The 17,073-nt window shown below is 39.3% G+C and overlaps 1 protein-coding gene across 2 annotated transcripts in view; it reads left to right on the top strand.

The window, feature by feature from the left end:
• LOC137887319 (MAM domain-containing glycosylphosphatidylinositol anchor protein 1) overlaps positions 1-17,073 on the top strand; it is a 167,810-nt gene that overhangs the window by 98,071 nt on the left and 52,666 nt on the right. For both annotated transcript variants that reach the window (XM_068730194.1, XM_068730193.1), the window contains exons 5-7: positions 3,156-3,352; positions 4,518-4,650; positions 16,357-16,626. In XM_068730194.1, coding sequence (XP_068586295.1) covers positions 3,156-3,352; positions 4,518-4,650; positions 16,357-16,626 — 600 coding nt within the window. The remainder of the gene's footprint in view (positions 1-3,155; positions 3,353-4,517; positions 4,651-16,356; positions 16,627-17,073) is intronic.

Genomic DNA, 17,073 nt, shown 5'->3' with positions numbered 1-17,073 from the left:
AGAACTAAAATGTCTTTGTGTCAGCACCACTGTGTGGTGTCTATGTAGAAAACAATGCCAGACCTTCAGTGCAGCTTGTTATTTGGAGGCTTAGATGTGCAGTACATTAAAAGCTGTGGCTAACAAAAGCAGCATAGTGCAACTGATATAAGCTGTTTGCAAAGGCAGGACATTGGGGAAATCAGAAGCTTCATTAAAGTTTCATATTGTGTTTCTGTACACTTGCAGTTTCATCTTGTGTCTCTATTTACTTAAGGGCCCAAACTGAGTAAAGTTAGACTCACCCTGGGAGCTTGGATTGTAAAAGCTTTAACAACACAATTGTCATGTGAAAAAAAAGGCTGTAGAGGGATCGTCATCGTTTTATCCATGACCATGAATCTTTTAATATTAGGGCAGCAGGAGGAATTTTTGTCTGTGTGTCTTCCAGTGGGATGTTTGTTTAATATTAGTTTAGTTTTTGCACGGCACAAATATACATTGCGTTAAAACTGGCAGTATGAGTGAACTACTGTATTTTTTTCAATGTTTGCTAATAATACACTATTTATGCCGTTTATGATCATACAATGTGGTCTGAGTGACTCTACAGTGTTTTCCCATTTAAAGTTATGTGATGTGCTTGAGAATCTACTTGTCTGTATCTGCTTCTGTCTGTGTCAATCTGTCACTTTTCCACTTTTTCCACATTCATCGCATTCGTAGTGTCAGGAAACAGACAGAATGACAGCAGATAGTCACTCTCACTCACTCTCTGACACACACACACACACACACACACACACACAGTATCGGGGCATTAGTCAGCTAGGTTTTCCCATGCGCTGCAAATGATCTGTGAAAATCATACAGAAATCCTGTGCAAGTCTTGGACACACAAACGTATGTATACACATATTCACAAATTGAAGCAAGGTTCTTGCTCTTTTGCCATATCTCTTTCACACATGCACATGTGGTAGATATCAAGAGGCAGATATCTTTGACAGCTGCCCAGGTTTGATGGCCTGTTCCTGGCAGAGCTGGCTTTTATAGAGGCTGGTGTTTTCTCAGTGTTAAGTTTCCTGCTGGGTCTTTTGTCCCGTTCTGTGGTTATCATCTTATAAATGAGGGGGTCCACAGGGAGATGAAAGGAATGGAAACAGGTGAGCACTTCACAGAGCACAGCAATGAATCACTGAGAAAATCTCTAATAACAGAGACAAAAAAATGCTTCAGTGCATTAGTGTAAGCAGCTTAGCCAGGTCCGACGCAGTATACAAAGCTCAAATTTAATAATGAAATAATGACTATAGCATGCATTTTGTTTGCATCTTTTTTTAAAAGGTGGAGATATAAACTTGTAACCACATTTACTATCTGAGCAACATTTTAATGAAATTCTACAGTAAAAACGAATCAGTTTCTTAATAAACATACAGTAGCACTGAATAACGACGCTGCTTTAATTCAGTCGATTTATGCTGGTCATTGAAAGTCTAATCTGTTTGAAATTGCATATTCATTATACATTGCTTAGTTTTTAGCACAGGTATCACAACAAACACAGTCAGAATTCTCAAATACATAGAATACATCGGAATATAACGTTAAAGCCCTTCAGCAAATTGTGCAGCTTTGATTTTTTGTTGTTAAACCATTGTGAAGATGATTTGATGAAACATCTGTAGACACAAGTGTTCACATGATAGCTTCAGTGTCATACCCATTCTGACTCACGCTTCGTTCCTGTCACATTCAGGCAAAGTTTCTGCACACTGTACCTAGCTTTAAGGCGTGCAAGATAGTTTTATCACATCCTACGAATTTGACAATCTTACCATGCCCTTGTGACTCACCTTTTATTTGAGAAAGAAAGCTGTAGTCATAAAAATCACCTGAACGAGTTCAAGCTGCCTCTGTGTGTTTGTGTGCCAGTCTTTACCCGGAGCTCTAACCTTCAAACTACAAAAATGCTGTGATGCTGTGCTGAGGCTTCACACACACTTAGATGGAGGTCCAGATGCGATTGTGTGTGTGTGTGCATGCATGTGCATGTGTATGTAACACAGCCCTGGTGTGACAGCTGGGCCCTTTTCAATGAAACTCAAAAATCAAGCATGCTTATCCACACGTGTCTCTAAAACGTCGCAATCAAAGATGTGTTAAATACAAATACCAACCTCTTTCCTCGACCACGTGGGACCCTGCTGAACATAGTAGCTGCACTACCAGCTCACCTCTTTTCTATAGCTTGCATCATGCCTTCTTGATATGGAGCAGCATGTTTGACACAGGAGAAAGGAAGTGAGGGACAGGGCCAGAGAAGAGAAACATGGGAAGGAGAGAGGTAAAATAGAAAAGCAGGAAAAGTGGGGAAAAGGCTACCCTGCTGTTGGCAGAAATTGTTTCCATGATGTTTGAAGTCCGCAACATTCCAATTGGGCTGCAAAGAATCGGGATTACACACACACGCACACACACAACTCTGCCCTGTAAGAGATAGAGGCAAGGAGCGAGGAGGAGGGGATAGAGAGGGAGGGATGGTGATGAGGAATGAAAGTGGCAAGTGAGTTTTGGAGAGATGGCAGAAACCAGGGGAGAGCAGCCTCCATGCTTGTGACAGCAGCTGAAATCCTATCCACTGGAGGAAAAGGGAGATGACACTCCCATGAAGGAAATGCACAGGGAAGCGAAGCAAGAGGAGGGAAAGAGATAAAAATGGCAGAAGAAATACATAAAAAATAATGTGTGAGAACATCACAGCCAGAGAGGGAAATGGCAAATCGCAGATTGTTTGGACATTTGTGCTCGTTAGAAGCCATGATCAATAGGCAACTGTTTGGACGCTTTTTGGTCAGTGTGGGTGGGCAATTCAGCCAACAAACAGCACTTGTTTGCCCTTATTTACAGTAGTGTCCTAGTTACCAAATCTCATCTCTGCCTCACAAAAAATTGCCAATGTTTTGCACAGTAAAGGCGACAGCAGCATACTCTGAAGAATTTTAGATTTTTATAAAACTGTACCATGGGATTTTCTTACTTTTTATTTTTCTGTGTGGCACAATTAGGCCTTAATGAACACGCTTCTGGTGTGAAATAACCAACACTCTCCTCCTGCAGCAATACATGACTTCTCATGTTTATATCTTTTGTTCTTTCGCTGTGTTTTGCAGACCTTGACAAACCTGTTCTGACGGTGCACCAGACCATCAGCGATGTGCGTGGCAGTTACTACCAGGAGAAGACGGTGTTCCTGCGCTGCACCGTCAACTCCAACCCTCCCGCACGATTCATCTGGAAACGTGGGAGCATGCTCATCGAACAGAGCAAGGACAACGGAGTGGACATCTACGAACCGCTTTACACTCAGGTACACACAAACACAGTGCAGACACACACGGCCAACGTCACACCCTGCTTTCTGCTCTCCTCTCAATCCTCAATTCATTCATTCACTCTAAATCTCTCTCTTCCTTTTATTTTTTATTTTGTCCAACTTTCCAACATTAACATCAACTATGGTTGGATTGTGACCAGTTTACTTTAGAAAAAGTCCTATTCAGTGTAATACATCCATTGTCTGTGTAGTGTTTAACCACTGTGTGGATGCTAAATCAGAGTTAGGGTGACATTAGCAGCTATGCTCTTCATTTGATTTGTCAAGTCTATCAACCTCAGCCAAACTCGCTATTTGATATTATGTCATGTTCATCCAAACACATCATATTACTCATCCTAAAAGTGAAACGTACTGCTTGAAAATACAAAAAGTGTTCGTCTTTATCAATCATTAGCACGACTGCTCCCTTTTTCTCCACTTATCAAAGAATCAGTCAGCCACAAAGCAGTGCCCCTCGAGTTCAATTAGCCAGCCAGCAGAGCTGTTCCCGGGGCTGCCTTAGACAATGTTGGCCCATCACCCACTGCAGCAGAGAGACAGTTATACAGTATCAGACACAACTTTTTGATCTGAAAAATGATCAGTGATGTTGAAAGAGATGTGAGAGTGCTTCTGTGTGTCCAAGAGAGCGTGTATGTCTACATGAGTGGCACAAAGAAATCTACTGGAGTAAAGAGTGACATTGTTTTAAGAATAGTCAGGGAGAGGATGGATGGTTTTAGCTTTCAATCAGATCACTTTCAATTTCCTAATGGTCCCATGTGAAAGCCGTTAGAAATTCATCATTCATATTACTCTATATGTAGATTTGAGACGCTTCAGTTGATAATCAGGTCAGACATACAAACACAGTATGCGCTTGTGTGTGTGCATGTGTGTGCGTGTGTGCTTATCTAAGTGTGTCTTTGACCCTGTTTATCACAGTGCGGCTCATCAAAAATTGAAGTGACTTTTACACAAGATTACAGCCCAGTTTAGAAAAGCCTGAGCTTTCTCATTGATGTAATGTTATGTGTTATAATGGAAATGTGGTCATATTGGGTTTATTCTTAGATCCATGTTTATATATGTATTTCATCATTTTTTTTCTATTTTGGCATGATGTTGTTTTGTATGTCTGCTTCATCCCATCTAGGGTGAGACCAAGGTGCTGAAGCTTAAAAACCTCAGACCCAAGGACTTTGCTGATTACACGTGCCAGGTGTCCGTCCGCAACGTGTGTAACATCGAAGACAAGTCGGTTACCTTCGGGCTCACAAATGCCACGTGTAAGTTTTGTTTCTTTTAAAACACTGCGAAGACAAATGAATGCTTGCGTGTACATGCCTTCTCTGATTTTCTCCTTTGCTATCAATTTAATGCCTTGACTTTTGCACTGTCTTTCTTTGATTCTTGATACTTTTCTCTGCATGCCCGTTGTCTCTCTTGCTGTCTGTCTCTCTCTCTCTCATTGTTAAAATGTCCCCCATCTTTACGTGTGAAGTATTCTCCTTTCACATTTTCTTACTTACTTTAATCTCTTTCTCTCTATGTCGTCCTTTCCTTTCTTTCCCTGAGTTTTACCTCCACCCTTTGACTCTCATATTTGCCCTCAGTCTCTCTACCTCGTTGCCTGCCTCCCAGTGTGCCATATTGCCTATCTGTCTTGTTTTTCTGTTGCTGAAAGCTCATCTCAGGGCCGTCCGCTGTAATTCAGTTGTCACACTCCCTGTTATCTCCAATTCACTCTACACCGCTCTGTCCATCTCCACGCCACCGCTCGACAACTCTGTTGCTTACGACAACGTTGTTGACGTTGACAACCCTGTCATGTTTGTTACAGTCAGACTGATACACCACAAGGGAAAACCCCCTACTTATTCTATTGTGTGTTTAATTTCTCTTCTTCTTTCCCTTTTTTCTTGCCTCATTTTCTATATGCCAGACAGTCTGTTGGCAAATCTTGCATACAATTAAGTATCTTATATTCTTTTATATAAGTTATGTGAGAGAGAGACAACTGGTTGCTCTGTGTATTCAACCATAAATCAAAATGTGTTGGGGGGGCTCTTGAAAAACGTGGGGAATAAACAGGAAGGCAAACCACGCCAAAATATTTGAACAAACAAAGAAGGAAATATCAAAAAGACTTTATTATAGTGGCTGAATTGTTAAAAGAGCCATATGTTTCCACCACTCTAGGTTTTTGTCAGGGCATTTAACAAACTCAATGTATATTTGTTAAATGCCCTCATGAAGACCTACAGTGGCTGAAACATGTTGGCTCTTAGGGTAATTTAACCACATATAATCATTAATGTTTTCTTCCTCGTTTTTCAACAATTTTGGAGTGCCTTGAGGATTATCTTCCTGGTTTCATTCAGATGCACTTTGTTGTCAAATTTTTGAAACGTGTCCCACATGCTCAAGTGCCATTTGAAGATAGATTTGAAGACTGTCCAGGGCTTCTTATGTTAATCCTGTATTTCTCACTGTCAGAGGGCCTGATACGCACTGAAAATGTGGATATAGCAAAGTTGTAATGTTTGCTTCAACTGAAATAGCCAGAAAAGCAGCCTTTTGACCAAAACGTAGCTTCTTTAAATCTCCAAACTGGTGGTTAAAATGAAAGATTGATACTCCCTTAAAGCAGTAGTTTGACATTTTGGGCAATACACGTATCTTTTCTCGAGTTAGATGAGAAGATCAATACTCTCATATCTCTCTGTTAAAGCTACAGCCAGCAGCCTGTTAGCTCTGCTTAGCACATGGACTGGAAACAGCCTGCCTCATCTTGTCCATCTAGCACCTCTAAAGCCCAGAGATTGACACATTTTAAATCAACACGTTATGTTTGTATGTTTGTATGATAGCTGTCGGCAAGAAAGCAAATAATCCTGTCTCTTAAAATATAAAACCATTCCTTTAACGACAAATTGCCCTTTAGCAAGACACTAAACTACACCTGTTTAGAAGACAGTTGATGCTCTGTGCTGTTCAGTTATCATGTTGGGAATAATAGCAGAACTGAATGTGATAAAGAAAAACGCAATTAAGTGGATATTCTTAGGTTAAAAAAGGAAACGGCAAAGATGTTGGCCTATAGTTCTGTAACATCACAGTGTTGTTCATAATAAGCTGTAATTATTTAAGAATCACTTCTCTCATTTGTATCAGAAATATCATATATGAATGTTGCTTTAATTCAATATGGTTGTAAGAAAGCAAAAAAATAAAATAAAAGTACATTATTTTTGAAACCACATTAAAGTTATGTTTCACACTAAAGAGTAAAGAGAAAAAGGTTTCTTTTTGCTACGTTTTTATGATGGCCACTAGTCTCCATGACTTTTTACTTTTACTTTTTATTTACAGACTTTGCTGTGGAGGAGAGGTTATCAATTGAGCAATAAGGACTCTTTCAGATAAGAGATAAATGTTCCCAGGAGTCTCCTAAAGTGAGCTGAAGGTGGGAAAGATAAAAAAAAAAAAAAAAAAAAAAACTCTGTGATAAAGTTAAGAGGTGAGAAAACAGAGTGTGTAATCTCTCTTTAAGACTGGGCGTGAAAAAGAGTTAGAAAAAAAGGAGGAAATGAAGGACTGAGTGAATCTGACAGAAAATGACAGATGGACATGGCTTGCTGAAATGCTACGGAAAAACCGGGTGATGCTAATGAATCAGCCTCAGGTGACTGACACATATTATCCATTATAGCAGACAACACAGGACCAGAGATGATACATTATGGATTATAATAAAAGAGAAAACGGAGAGTAACCAAAATGGATTTTTTTTAAATTCTTTTAATTTTACCTTTATTTAACCAGACAAGTCAATTGAGAACCAGTTCTCATTTACAATGGCGACCTGGACAAAAAGGCAGCAACAGGAAGCAAGTCATTACAAAAGTAAAAAAACATAAATACATCTCAAACAATCTCATACAAAAATTACAACATCATAAAATATACAATATATAAAAAATAAACAGTGTTCAAATAACAACTGGCTAAAACATTTGGGGACTTTAGTAAGTCTGAATACAGATTAAGGCTGACTAACTGAATTTGAACACATTCATTTTTGGTTCATTAGCCCTCAGATCACTGGATAATCTCTAACATGTCCTATTTCACAAAAGTGTTTGTAAAACAGTCACAAAAGCGTTGTTGAAAATCAACTGATAGAAAGGAAGGACAAACAAGTCTTAATGCTGTAGCCCTATGTGATAGGTGTTCTTCACTCTCATTCCCTCTGTCTTCCTGTCTTTCCCTCTTGGACTCCTGCAGCCTGGATCAATTGTATCCCCATGGCTCCGTCAACACACACACACACACACACACACACACACACACACACACACATAAACACAGCCAACATAACAATAAATATCTGCATGGTGCTGAAAAAAAAGCTTGCCAAAACAGCCAATCTGGCTGGACCTCACAGTCTCTCACAGAAAACACACTGCTTAGTGTGTGTGTGTGTGTGTGTGTGTGTGTGTGTGTGTGTGTGTGAGAGAGAGAGAGAGAGAGAGAGAGAGAGAGAGAGAGAGAGAGAGAGAGAGAGAGAGAGCTGCAATACAGTGTATTGGTTAAACAGTTTCTCACTGATGCTTTGAGTCTAAGATAAGAAATGTTCTGAGAAACATTTCTTAAAAACTGCATTAACCTGTTTTCACAGACTGTACACCCATTGCCCTAGACCTCACAATTTCACACCAGAATGAAGAAGTGGTATCAATACAATAAACACACTAAAATGTTACTCCAAAAGATTCATCGAAAGTTAGCTAGTTATGCCGGGGACACATCAAGTACCGGTTAAGTTTAGCTCGCCCCAATAATTACATATTTCTTTAACCAGAAGACTTGTTTATGCATTTCAGGGGAAGAGAAATTCTTCTTACCATAGGTCAACATGTCCCAGGAGTCACAGGACTCTGTTTACTGATTCTCTATAGCTGCCAAAAGTTAAACTATCCCCAACTTTTAGTTTTTCTGCACTTCGCTGCGGAATCAAACAGCCTGAGCTCAGGGTGACTGCTGCAACTTTCCATAGACATTGCATGGCAGCTCACCGCAGGCTGCACTTGCTTAGTTCAGACAATATAGTCCTAAAGAAATAAATAGGCAAAAGTTATACAGAGTTTAAACTTGATCCAGCCACAGAAGACAAATAACACTAAGTGTAAACATATTAATGTTATCTCCGAAAATTTCAACTCAGATCCCCAAAACAACAAGACACAAATGGGGAAACACAGAAATGAAAGAAAATTACAAATAGAGAGCAGAGATAATGAAATAGATAGACAGAGGGCGAAGAGTAGGAGAGGGATAGACAGACAGAAGGGCATATGATAAAGAGAGATTGTAAAAGAGGAAAACAAACAGCGAGTTGCTGTTTTGTTTTTTTATCCTCTATAATATTTATCTAACAAGCGTATTTTGTTATTCCCCACTGAGCTCCTTTTTGTCCTTGTGGCGTCAGTCACTGCTTAGATTAGATTTATCCAACTAGGTCACGCCATCACCGCTGATTCACCGCGCTGGGACAAGGGGATTGATTGATTTTTATATCATAATCCCAGCCTGGGATTTGAGTACGGGGCTTCTGCCCTCCAGCAACTGCTGACAGCGGGTAAATCCTCATCCCCTGCCTCGCATAAAAAGAACACAGGGGCAATGCTCCGGTGCTCGTCATGTTATTTAAAGTGATGTAGCAAAGGGGTGGAGGGGGTAATGGAACAAGGCCTGGACATGTGGAAGGATGGAGCAAAACAGTAGATTGCATTAGATTGATTTCCACCATAACTGAATGTGAACTTTTGATTTTGTCACATATTGTTTGTTTAAAATAAATTGAGAGAAATAAAGAAAAGTCATAACTTAACCAATAAGTTGCAAGGTCACAAACTACTACAGTATATTTAAAAGTTCTGAAAAAACATCAGCCATCAACACGTAAGTCATTTTCCTCTTTCACACTTAGCTAAAGCCTGAATACCACCATTGCATATAACCTGCAATTTTTAAAACTAGCTATTGTAAAACAATTGTACAACAGAACATACAGAAGAAGAGGGCAATCATTTTGTTTTACCAATTTGCACCAAAAGGTAAATTATGTATCTTTTCCTATACGTTTAGTAATGCGCACCTGCGGAGGTCTATGTATAATAATCTCAGGTGTCAGGTCAGTCAGGTGTCTGGATAATCACTGCAGTGGACTAGAGCACCAGTCGTCCTGTTCTGTTTGACAAAATGCCAAATTACAGAAGAGAAATAATAATACAAAAAAATATTTCCAGAATAATGTTGGTGGCAGGTATGTTATAATAACTGACATGAGGTCCCTGTGAAGTCACTCATTGGTTTGTGGGCTACGGTTTTGAAGCCTCGAGTTCCTTATTTTGGCCTTCGCCATTTTATTTTTGCAACCAGAAGTGACACGAGATGTTGGACCTAAGTACAACAGAACACTGAATAAGACATTTTAGGCAACCAAAATGTTACGGTTAACTTTCATGAACTGAAAACACACTGTGAAAGGGTTAAAGTTGTAAGACGGAAATGCATTCAACGTACAGACAGGACAACGCCATGGTAGCGACCTGTCAATCACCACGGAGCCCGTCCTAATACATACCCTGCTTCATCGTCAATTTTACCCTCAATGGGACCATACTTTATTGAATGAATATCATGCTGTATTGAAGAAGACTTGAAGATTGAGGTCATAAACTCATGTTTACAATGTTTACTAAAATAATAAATAAAATGTAATTTTCTCATAGACTTCTACCTTCTACACAATCAAACTTCTTTTTTCAACCAGAGGAGACGTCCCCTGCTGGCTATTGGAAAGAATGCCAGTTTAAGGCACGTCCACAATGGCATCACTTTTCAGATCCGATGGTTGCTGCATGTGTTAGACAAAACAAACAAACACACACATTCACACACACACACACCTTGATTTAAAACTGTTGACAACCTCTGAGCGGACTGTAAATCTGAACGATGGGAGAGTTGATTCAGTCTTTTATTGATTACTGTAACTCTTACTACAATATACCTTCACAATAATATGACAGTCGTACAAGTGTATAATATATATGATGAGATCAATAGGTGGCAAATCCTATTGCGTATAAATTCCCCCTTGAAAAGTTAAGGATCGATGGGCAATCTGCAATAACCCTTAGTACTGTAAAACCTCTGCGGTAGGACATTGTACTGCATCTGTGCAGTCAGTTTTATGTGAGTCTGTAATCCATGTCTGAGAGTGTTCATGTGGAAGAGAGAGAATCAGGAAAAAATTATAGAAAAATGAGAGGGAGATGAAAAGATACACCTTTGACATAATCTAAAAGTGTTTATGTCTTTAAAGTGTTCATCTGTGACAATACTTACTCTTTGTTTGTACTTTTGTTTATTTCCATACAAATGTATAGCTGTATGACAGATCGTGTGTGTCTGGGCTGTATGGATGTAGGTTAAAGGCCTCCTACATGGACTTTTACACTGTTCAGTTCCTAAATGTCTCCACCAGGACATTTCTCCTCTGGTCTCAAATCCAGTCCAGTCAGGGGATCAGGGTGGGGATATACATTCATACTGGCTGTCAAGAATCAATCTGCTTTTAAGGCTTCTCTGATCATTTTTTGTGAAGTTACTGGAGAGGGCTTTAAGAATCTCAGAATCTCAGAATTTCAGTTCTGTTCACTCTTTGTTTGACCTTTCCAATTTCAAAATATATTGCTTTAATTATACGAGTTAGCATGCAGCCTCTTTTCAGCAGGGCTCTGCTTCACACTCATAGAATTACACACTCATACTCACACCCATGACCTGCATGCTGCAAATGTAAGATACCAATTGCAGTGTTGGGACTTAAATTGGCAACATTCCGGTTACAATCTGAATCTTTAAACTATTTCCTAAAAGTTAACCTCTTAGAGTCCACCTGCCTGCTGGTGGGGTAGGATTACAGGTGAATGATTGGTTTTGAGTGATGGTATTAGAGTTAGGGTTGTTTTTTTCATTTAAAAAAAAGAAATAGGGCTTAAAAGGTTACAAACAATGTCCTCAATTTTCCATTGATTGTAAACAAAATATCATTCCTAGATAAATATAATATCTCAAGGTCAGAGTATGGGGTTGGGCACCATGCAGTGCACTTAAAAAAACTCTGAGGTTCATCTCCTCACTTTGCTTCAGGGTTTTATTTTGTCTGTATAGAGGTAATAACCACCGATCCTCCATTTCCCACACCTGGAACATTTCCTCCTACTTGGCACCGGGGGTCAAGAGAAACCGTTTGGTTGCTAGACAGCCAACATGCCCCCTCACAATATTATCTTCTATCTAAACCTTTAAGCTTTTATTTCCAGATGATTTCCCCTCAAGCACCCACCTGCTTTTACCTCATAGATTCATTAATTCCTGCAAATCGGAAACGGGCAGTACAGCATGGCAGTGAGAGAGAAAGCAAGTCATAGAGAGCATGCAGTGAAAAAAAATGCAGAAAGAATGAAAACCAGGTTTAGAGACAAGGGAAGGTAAAAAAGACCGATATTGAAGATACAGAGGTGACAAACTGACAAGGGAAAAGGCAAGAGAGGGAGTGGGATAGTGTGAGCGCGGTAGAGAGAGGCATTTGTTACCTGGTTGTAAACCGCTGTGCTGCACATAAATCCCATTACTTTGGGAAGAGCGCTGGCTGATCCCACCGTTGCTGTCACCCACGCATCCCCAGGAAATTGAAGCTATAATTCTGAAATCCTCACTTCCACCCTCCTTGCTTCACATAGTGTTCTCTCTTATTTTGTCTTCTTCTCAGTCTTTTGTGAGCTACACTTTTGGCATTTTCTGTTCTTTTAATTTGTTAATTAATTTGTTACATTGTAACACTTGTTTAAACTGTTTACATAAAGATTCACCTAAAGCTAATTTACAGTCCAATTAACCTGACTTGCACATCTTTTAGTTTCATGTAGGACACTAGTGCACTCAGAGGGAAACCACATGAGCAGCATACATACACTCTTTGACTATTCAACCTTAAAATGTCAGTATAATCAATATTGACTACATACAGGGCTTTAATACATTTCCAATTGCGCTGATGCTCTATTTTACTGTAACTGTAGTTAACAAACAAACAGTTTTCATGAAGGTTCGTTGAATACTTGAAAGGCTCTTCAGGCTCACAGGGGTTTACTTTCCTAGCGTTGTGATTTGATACAATGGAAGTGGACAGTGTTATTTATGTGCTGATTGCAGTTGTTACACCAGTGAAATGTCTTGTCAGCTTGAGAGCCATCACTTGAGAGATTAGCTAAAGAGATGTCCCATTAGTGTGTGATTTTGCATGCACATTTTTGTCACCCATGTAAGAGTCTACAAGCCTGTCTGTGTGTGTGTGCACGGCATGCGTGTGTTCTTGTAATAGTAGAAACATCCGTCGGTAAACTAGTTTGTTGAGCCTCCATGCACCTCTTTCATTACGGCGATTGCAATCTGTTAAAAAAGAGATTAGATGAGAGGATGTACTGCATAAAGTCTATTAGAGGAATGAATTGCTTCCTGTGCTCTGTGGGGTCGGTCTCACTCTCACTGAGGATTAACTCTCTCTCAGCTCGATAAGCCTGGATTCTCCTCCGTCTTGCAATTTAGAAGACTCGTCTGGAGTACACTCCTATAAAATGCTCAAATAAATATATTTAAACCTTAAAAAATGCACCCATGTTCAACAAGTCAATGTGTTTCGTGGAAAACAAATCCTTTGTTTAAAACCTTTTAGGCTAACTTGTGGCCAGTGAAGCAGCTCCAGTAGAGAAACTAGGGCCTGACTGCTTTGCCCCGGGGTATTTTTACTGCTGTTGATGAGGGAGTGGGAGACCTTCCTATATTACTCCACCAAAAACATTTCGTAGACTCTCGAGGGATTTAAACAGGTGACATTTTGGTCACAAGCTCATTTCTCTCAACGTTAGCCTCCTTTCACCCCATTTACACCCTGTGGCGAGATATGCAAAGACTTATCACAAGATGTTGCAGACAGGACTGCCACCTGCATGATGTGGAGCATTTTAAAGGTTTTATAAAGTGCTCAGTTTTACATTGAACTAGACAGCATAACCACATGAAACAGGGGTTTTGCCAACATTAGGATGTGGGAAACCCTGTTTGATACTCAATATAAAGTGCAATATTGAGAGCCTTGATTTACAAAGAGGTTTTTGACAGCAAACACAAATTATTGGAATTATCATGGACAAAGTACTCATTAAACAACCATTTAGTGGTTTTACATAAGGAAAACCACAACTCCCCACCAGCACTTGCTAGAGACCATTAATTCTGTAGAAGCAAACAAATAGACAACATGTGTTTGCTGCAAACGACTTGCAATTGATTTCATAACATGTCAGCCAGTTTAAAAAACAAAACAATAATGAACTATTTAATTGGATCACCCTTCAACTTTTGTATTTTCAGGAGACCCATGTTGTTTTCTTCTTTTTCCAAACAGAACCTAAGGGGAAGAATAACTCAGATAGGCTAAAGTTACTATATGCAGACTTGACATAGCCTATTGTCATCTCATAAACATGCCACGGCTAACATGTTACCAAAAACTGTCCAGACTGGCTACCTGACAAATCTACGTGAGTCCAAACGTCACTCTCAGGAATGATGATTTACTTAGGCAGCTTGTTTGCTGATTGCACAATTTTGCATTATTTGACCAGCTTAGCACTGACTATGTTACATCCACATGGTACACCTATTGATAACTGTGGTGGAAAAAAATCTTTTTAACCTCCCTGTGAGAAATAACCGGGATGATGAACTTCTTAAAGTATTAAAATCATATTTAATGAACAGACAATTTGTAATAATTCAGCTGAATGGATAGAGCTCTTTCCCCACAGATGGTTCAGAGTTCTAACAAGGAACAGTATAACAAAGTATAATATGCACATTATCTCGCCCCCCTTCCCCCTCCCCCCCTTCGCAGATGTCCTCCTCCTCTGCCTGCCGATGCATCCACCAAGGCCGAGTTCCCAGCCTTGGTATTGTTATTGAGGGAAGAGGGTTAGACATGAAAATACATTCGATATAACATTTATTATTTGGGTTTAAATGAATGTATGCAGGTTTAAGCCATACAAGTTATAACTAAGAGAATGGCATGATACATTTCTCCAACAATTTCCCCTTTGGCCATTCCTATGGCCATTACAGTATTTACAATTTATCGAAACATCAACACATATTACCCAGAATGGTTATATATATAAAATAAATCTCTGGAGATTAGGTGAAACACAGAAATAGGACCTCCATCTCTATTAAACTGTATAGGACAACAACATGTCAATGAACTTCATACCAAACAATAATCAATCAACTTAAACAATTTGTAAACAATTCTGTCATCTTAAGTAGTTAATAAACTATAAACAATTCAATTGCTTTCTTTATCAACTAAAATAAATCTAAACTGTAGCTTATTTGTGAGATTATATTTTTAAAATAGCAAGCTATAGTAAACATAAGTATTACAATTGAAAATGTCATTTTCGTAGTCCGAAGGGACTAAACAGTGGAATGCACATGTGTGATGTCTAAAATGTTTTGGATCTTTGTCTCACTCTTCTGATGTGTGTTCTGTTGGTAAAACTAGACTGTGGTCATGTTTTAAACACGTCACAGTTGTTGTGCTGCTGGACTGTGAACTTAGCATATTCATATCAGCTAAATGGTTTTACAAATGGTTTCTTTAAGTCTAGTTTTAAAACCTGAGGTCTACATATAAATGATGCTTCTTAGTTATTCTCTGACAAATCACTCCTGTAATTAAATACCCCTGCAGTATAGTATGTCAAAGTTCAACTAGGTCCAATCAAAGGGTTACAATACAATACACAATAATGACCAACTCACGCTATGATTCAGTCCCATGTATATTGAAGTAGCCGACAGTTGTATTAACGTTTGTACGTAGCAATTGACTGTCAAATCAAATAAAGAAAGCTAAATTTAATAACATCTCAACAATATTTATTGTCCACTTTCGAATTGAACTGGATGAATTATAAATAATACATATTCTAATAATAAATGAATGTTCTCTCATTTCAAGTAAAATAAGAGTTGGATAAAAAACATTACATAACATTGCATATGCACTGTAGAGTTTATTAGTGGCTGTCTTGGAAAGCTCTGTTATGATTATACTACTCTCAAAGTAATCTCTGCATTATATTTTCACTCTGTATTTGGTAATTGTGCAGACAGTACACACTGCATGATGCCATTTAGTTATCAAGGTGTGTGTTTGTGTGTGTGTGTGTGTGTGTGTGTGTGTGTGTGTGTGTGTGTGTGTGTGTGTGTGTACATTCTGCTTTCACTGTAGCTCCCTTTTTCCAAACCTCCTCTTACATTATTGATAACCTTTATTTTCTTTTTAGCCCTCTCCTGCTTCAGTCCAGTCGTTTATTGTCTCCTTCCTCATCAGTTGTTCAGTACTGTAACGTGTTGTGTGTGTGTGCCCTGCGCTCCAACTGCTTTGTCCTTTTTTGGTATTTTGAAACTGCTAGGGTCCAATCGATCTTTGTCTGGCAACAAGATCCCCCCCCCAACAAGATCCCCCTCGGATAAACGGTTCTCCAGATATTCAAAGGACATACCCACAAACCAACAGAGCGATAGAGATTCCTTGCTTCATAGTCAGATGTCATCACCTACATGCAAAACCCTGTAACCATCCTGCAATCCCACTAGGAGACCTTCATTTGAAGCTATGTAGCCTATTACAGGTGCAGCGACAGTTAACATTATTTACAATATCTAGGTGTCAGTAAACCACCAATCTTGTACAGCAGTTACAAATCACAAGAAAAAACTATTTCTGTTCCATGTAACCACAAGGAAAGTGATTTCCTCTCCCTGTTATCCTTTCTACTCTCCCCCCTCAGCTCCTCCAATGATCCGGCTGTCAGTGAACGACACGGTGGTGGTGGATCCCGGGCAGGATGTGCCCTTAAACTGTGAGGTGACAGCAGGTTTCCCCCTCCCCACTGTGGTGTGGTCACGTTACCCCAGATCCCTTCCCCTCAGCGCCCAAGTTCGAGGGCCAACGTTGATTCTGCGAGCTGTCACCCCGGCTGACGCAGGTTTCTACAACTGCACGGCTGTCAACAATGTGGGCAACCCAGCACGAAAGAACGTCAATCTCGTTGTCAGGAGTAAGTAATACATGTGTGTGTTTGGTCTGAACTTGACATGATTTATGTTGTGTTCATCCAGCAACAATGTAGGTTCAGTATTTTTAAACTTTGAAACTATAATGTGTGAAATTTGTTCCTATTTGTTATCATGCCATATGTTTTTCTTTCTTTCCTTTTATTATGCAAAACATACACACACACACACACACCTGAAAAATATCTTAGTATTCTTGAAAATATTAATTATATTAAATTTGTTGGATTAAACTGACTTAACTGATTGTTTCCCTAACTGAAAATAAAAAGTGCCATCTGTCCAGTCCTCGTTAGTTTTATTCTTCAAATGTAGTGTGTGAATGTGAGCAAATATATTCATTTGTTGTGTGAACTGTATGTGTCTGTGTTGAGTGTGACACACCTGCAGTTGATCCATCATTAGAGAGAGCTGATGTGAACCGTGTCAGA

This window comes from Cebidichthys violaceus, unplaced genomic scaffold, assembly GCF_023349555.1.
Source record: "Cebidichthys violaceus isolate CVI_PGR_0920_01 unplaced genomic scaffold, fCebVio1.0.p SCAF_5, whole genome shotgun sequence".
Taxonomy (NCBI): Eukaryota; Metazoa; Chordata; class Actinopteri; order Perciformes; family Stichaeidae; genus Cebidichthys; species Cebidichthys violaceus.
Note: the sequence above shows the minus strand (reverse complement) of the source record. Positions and strands in the feature narration are given on the sequence as shown.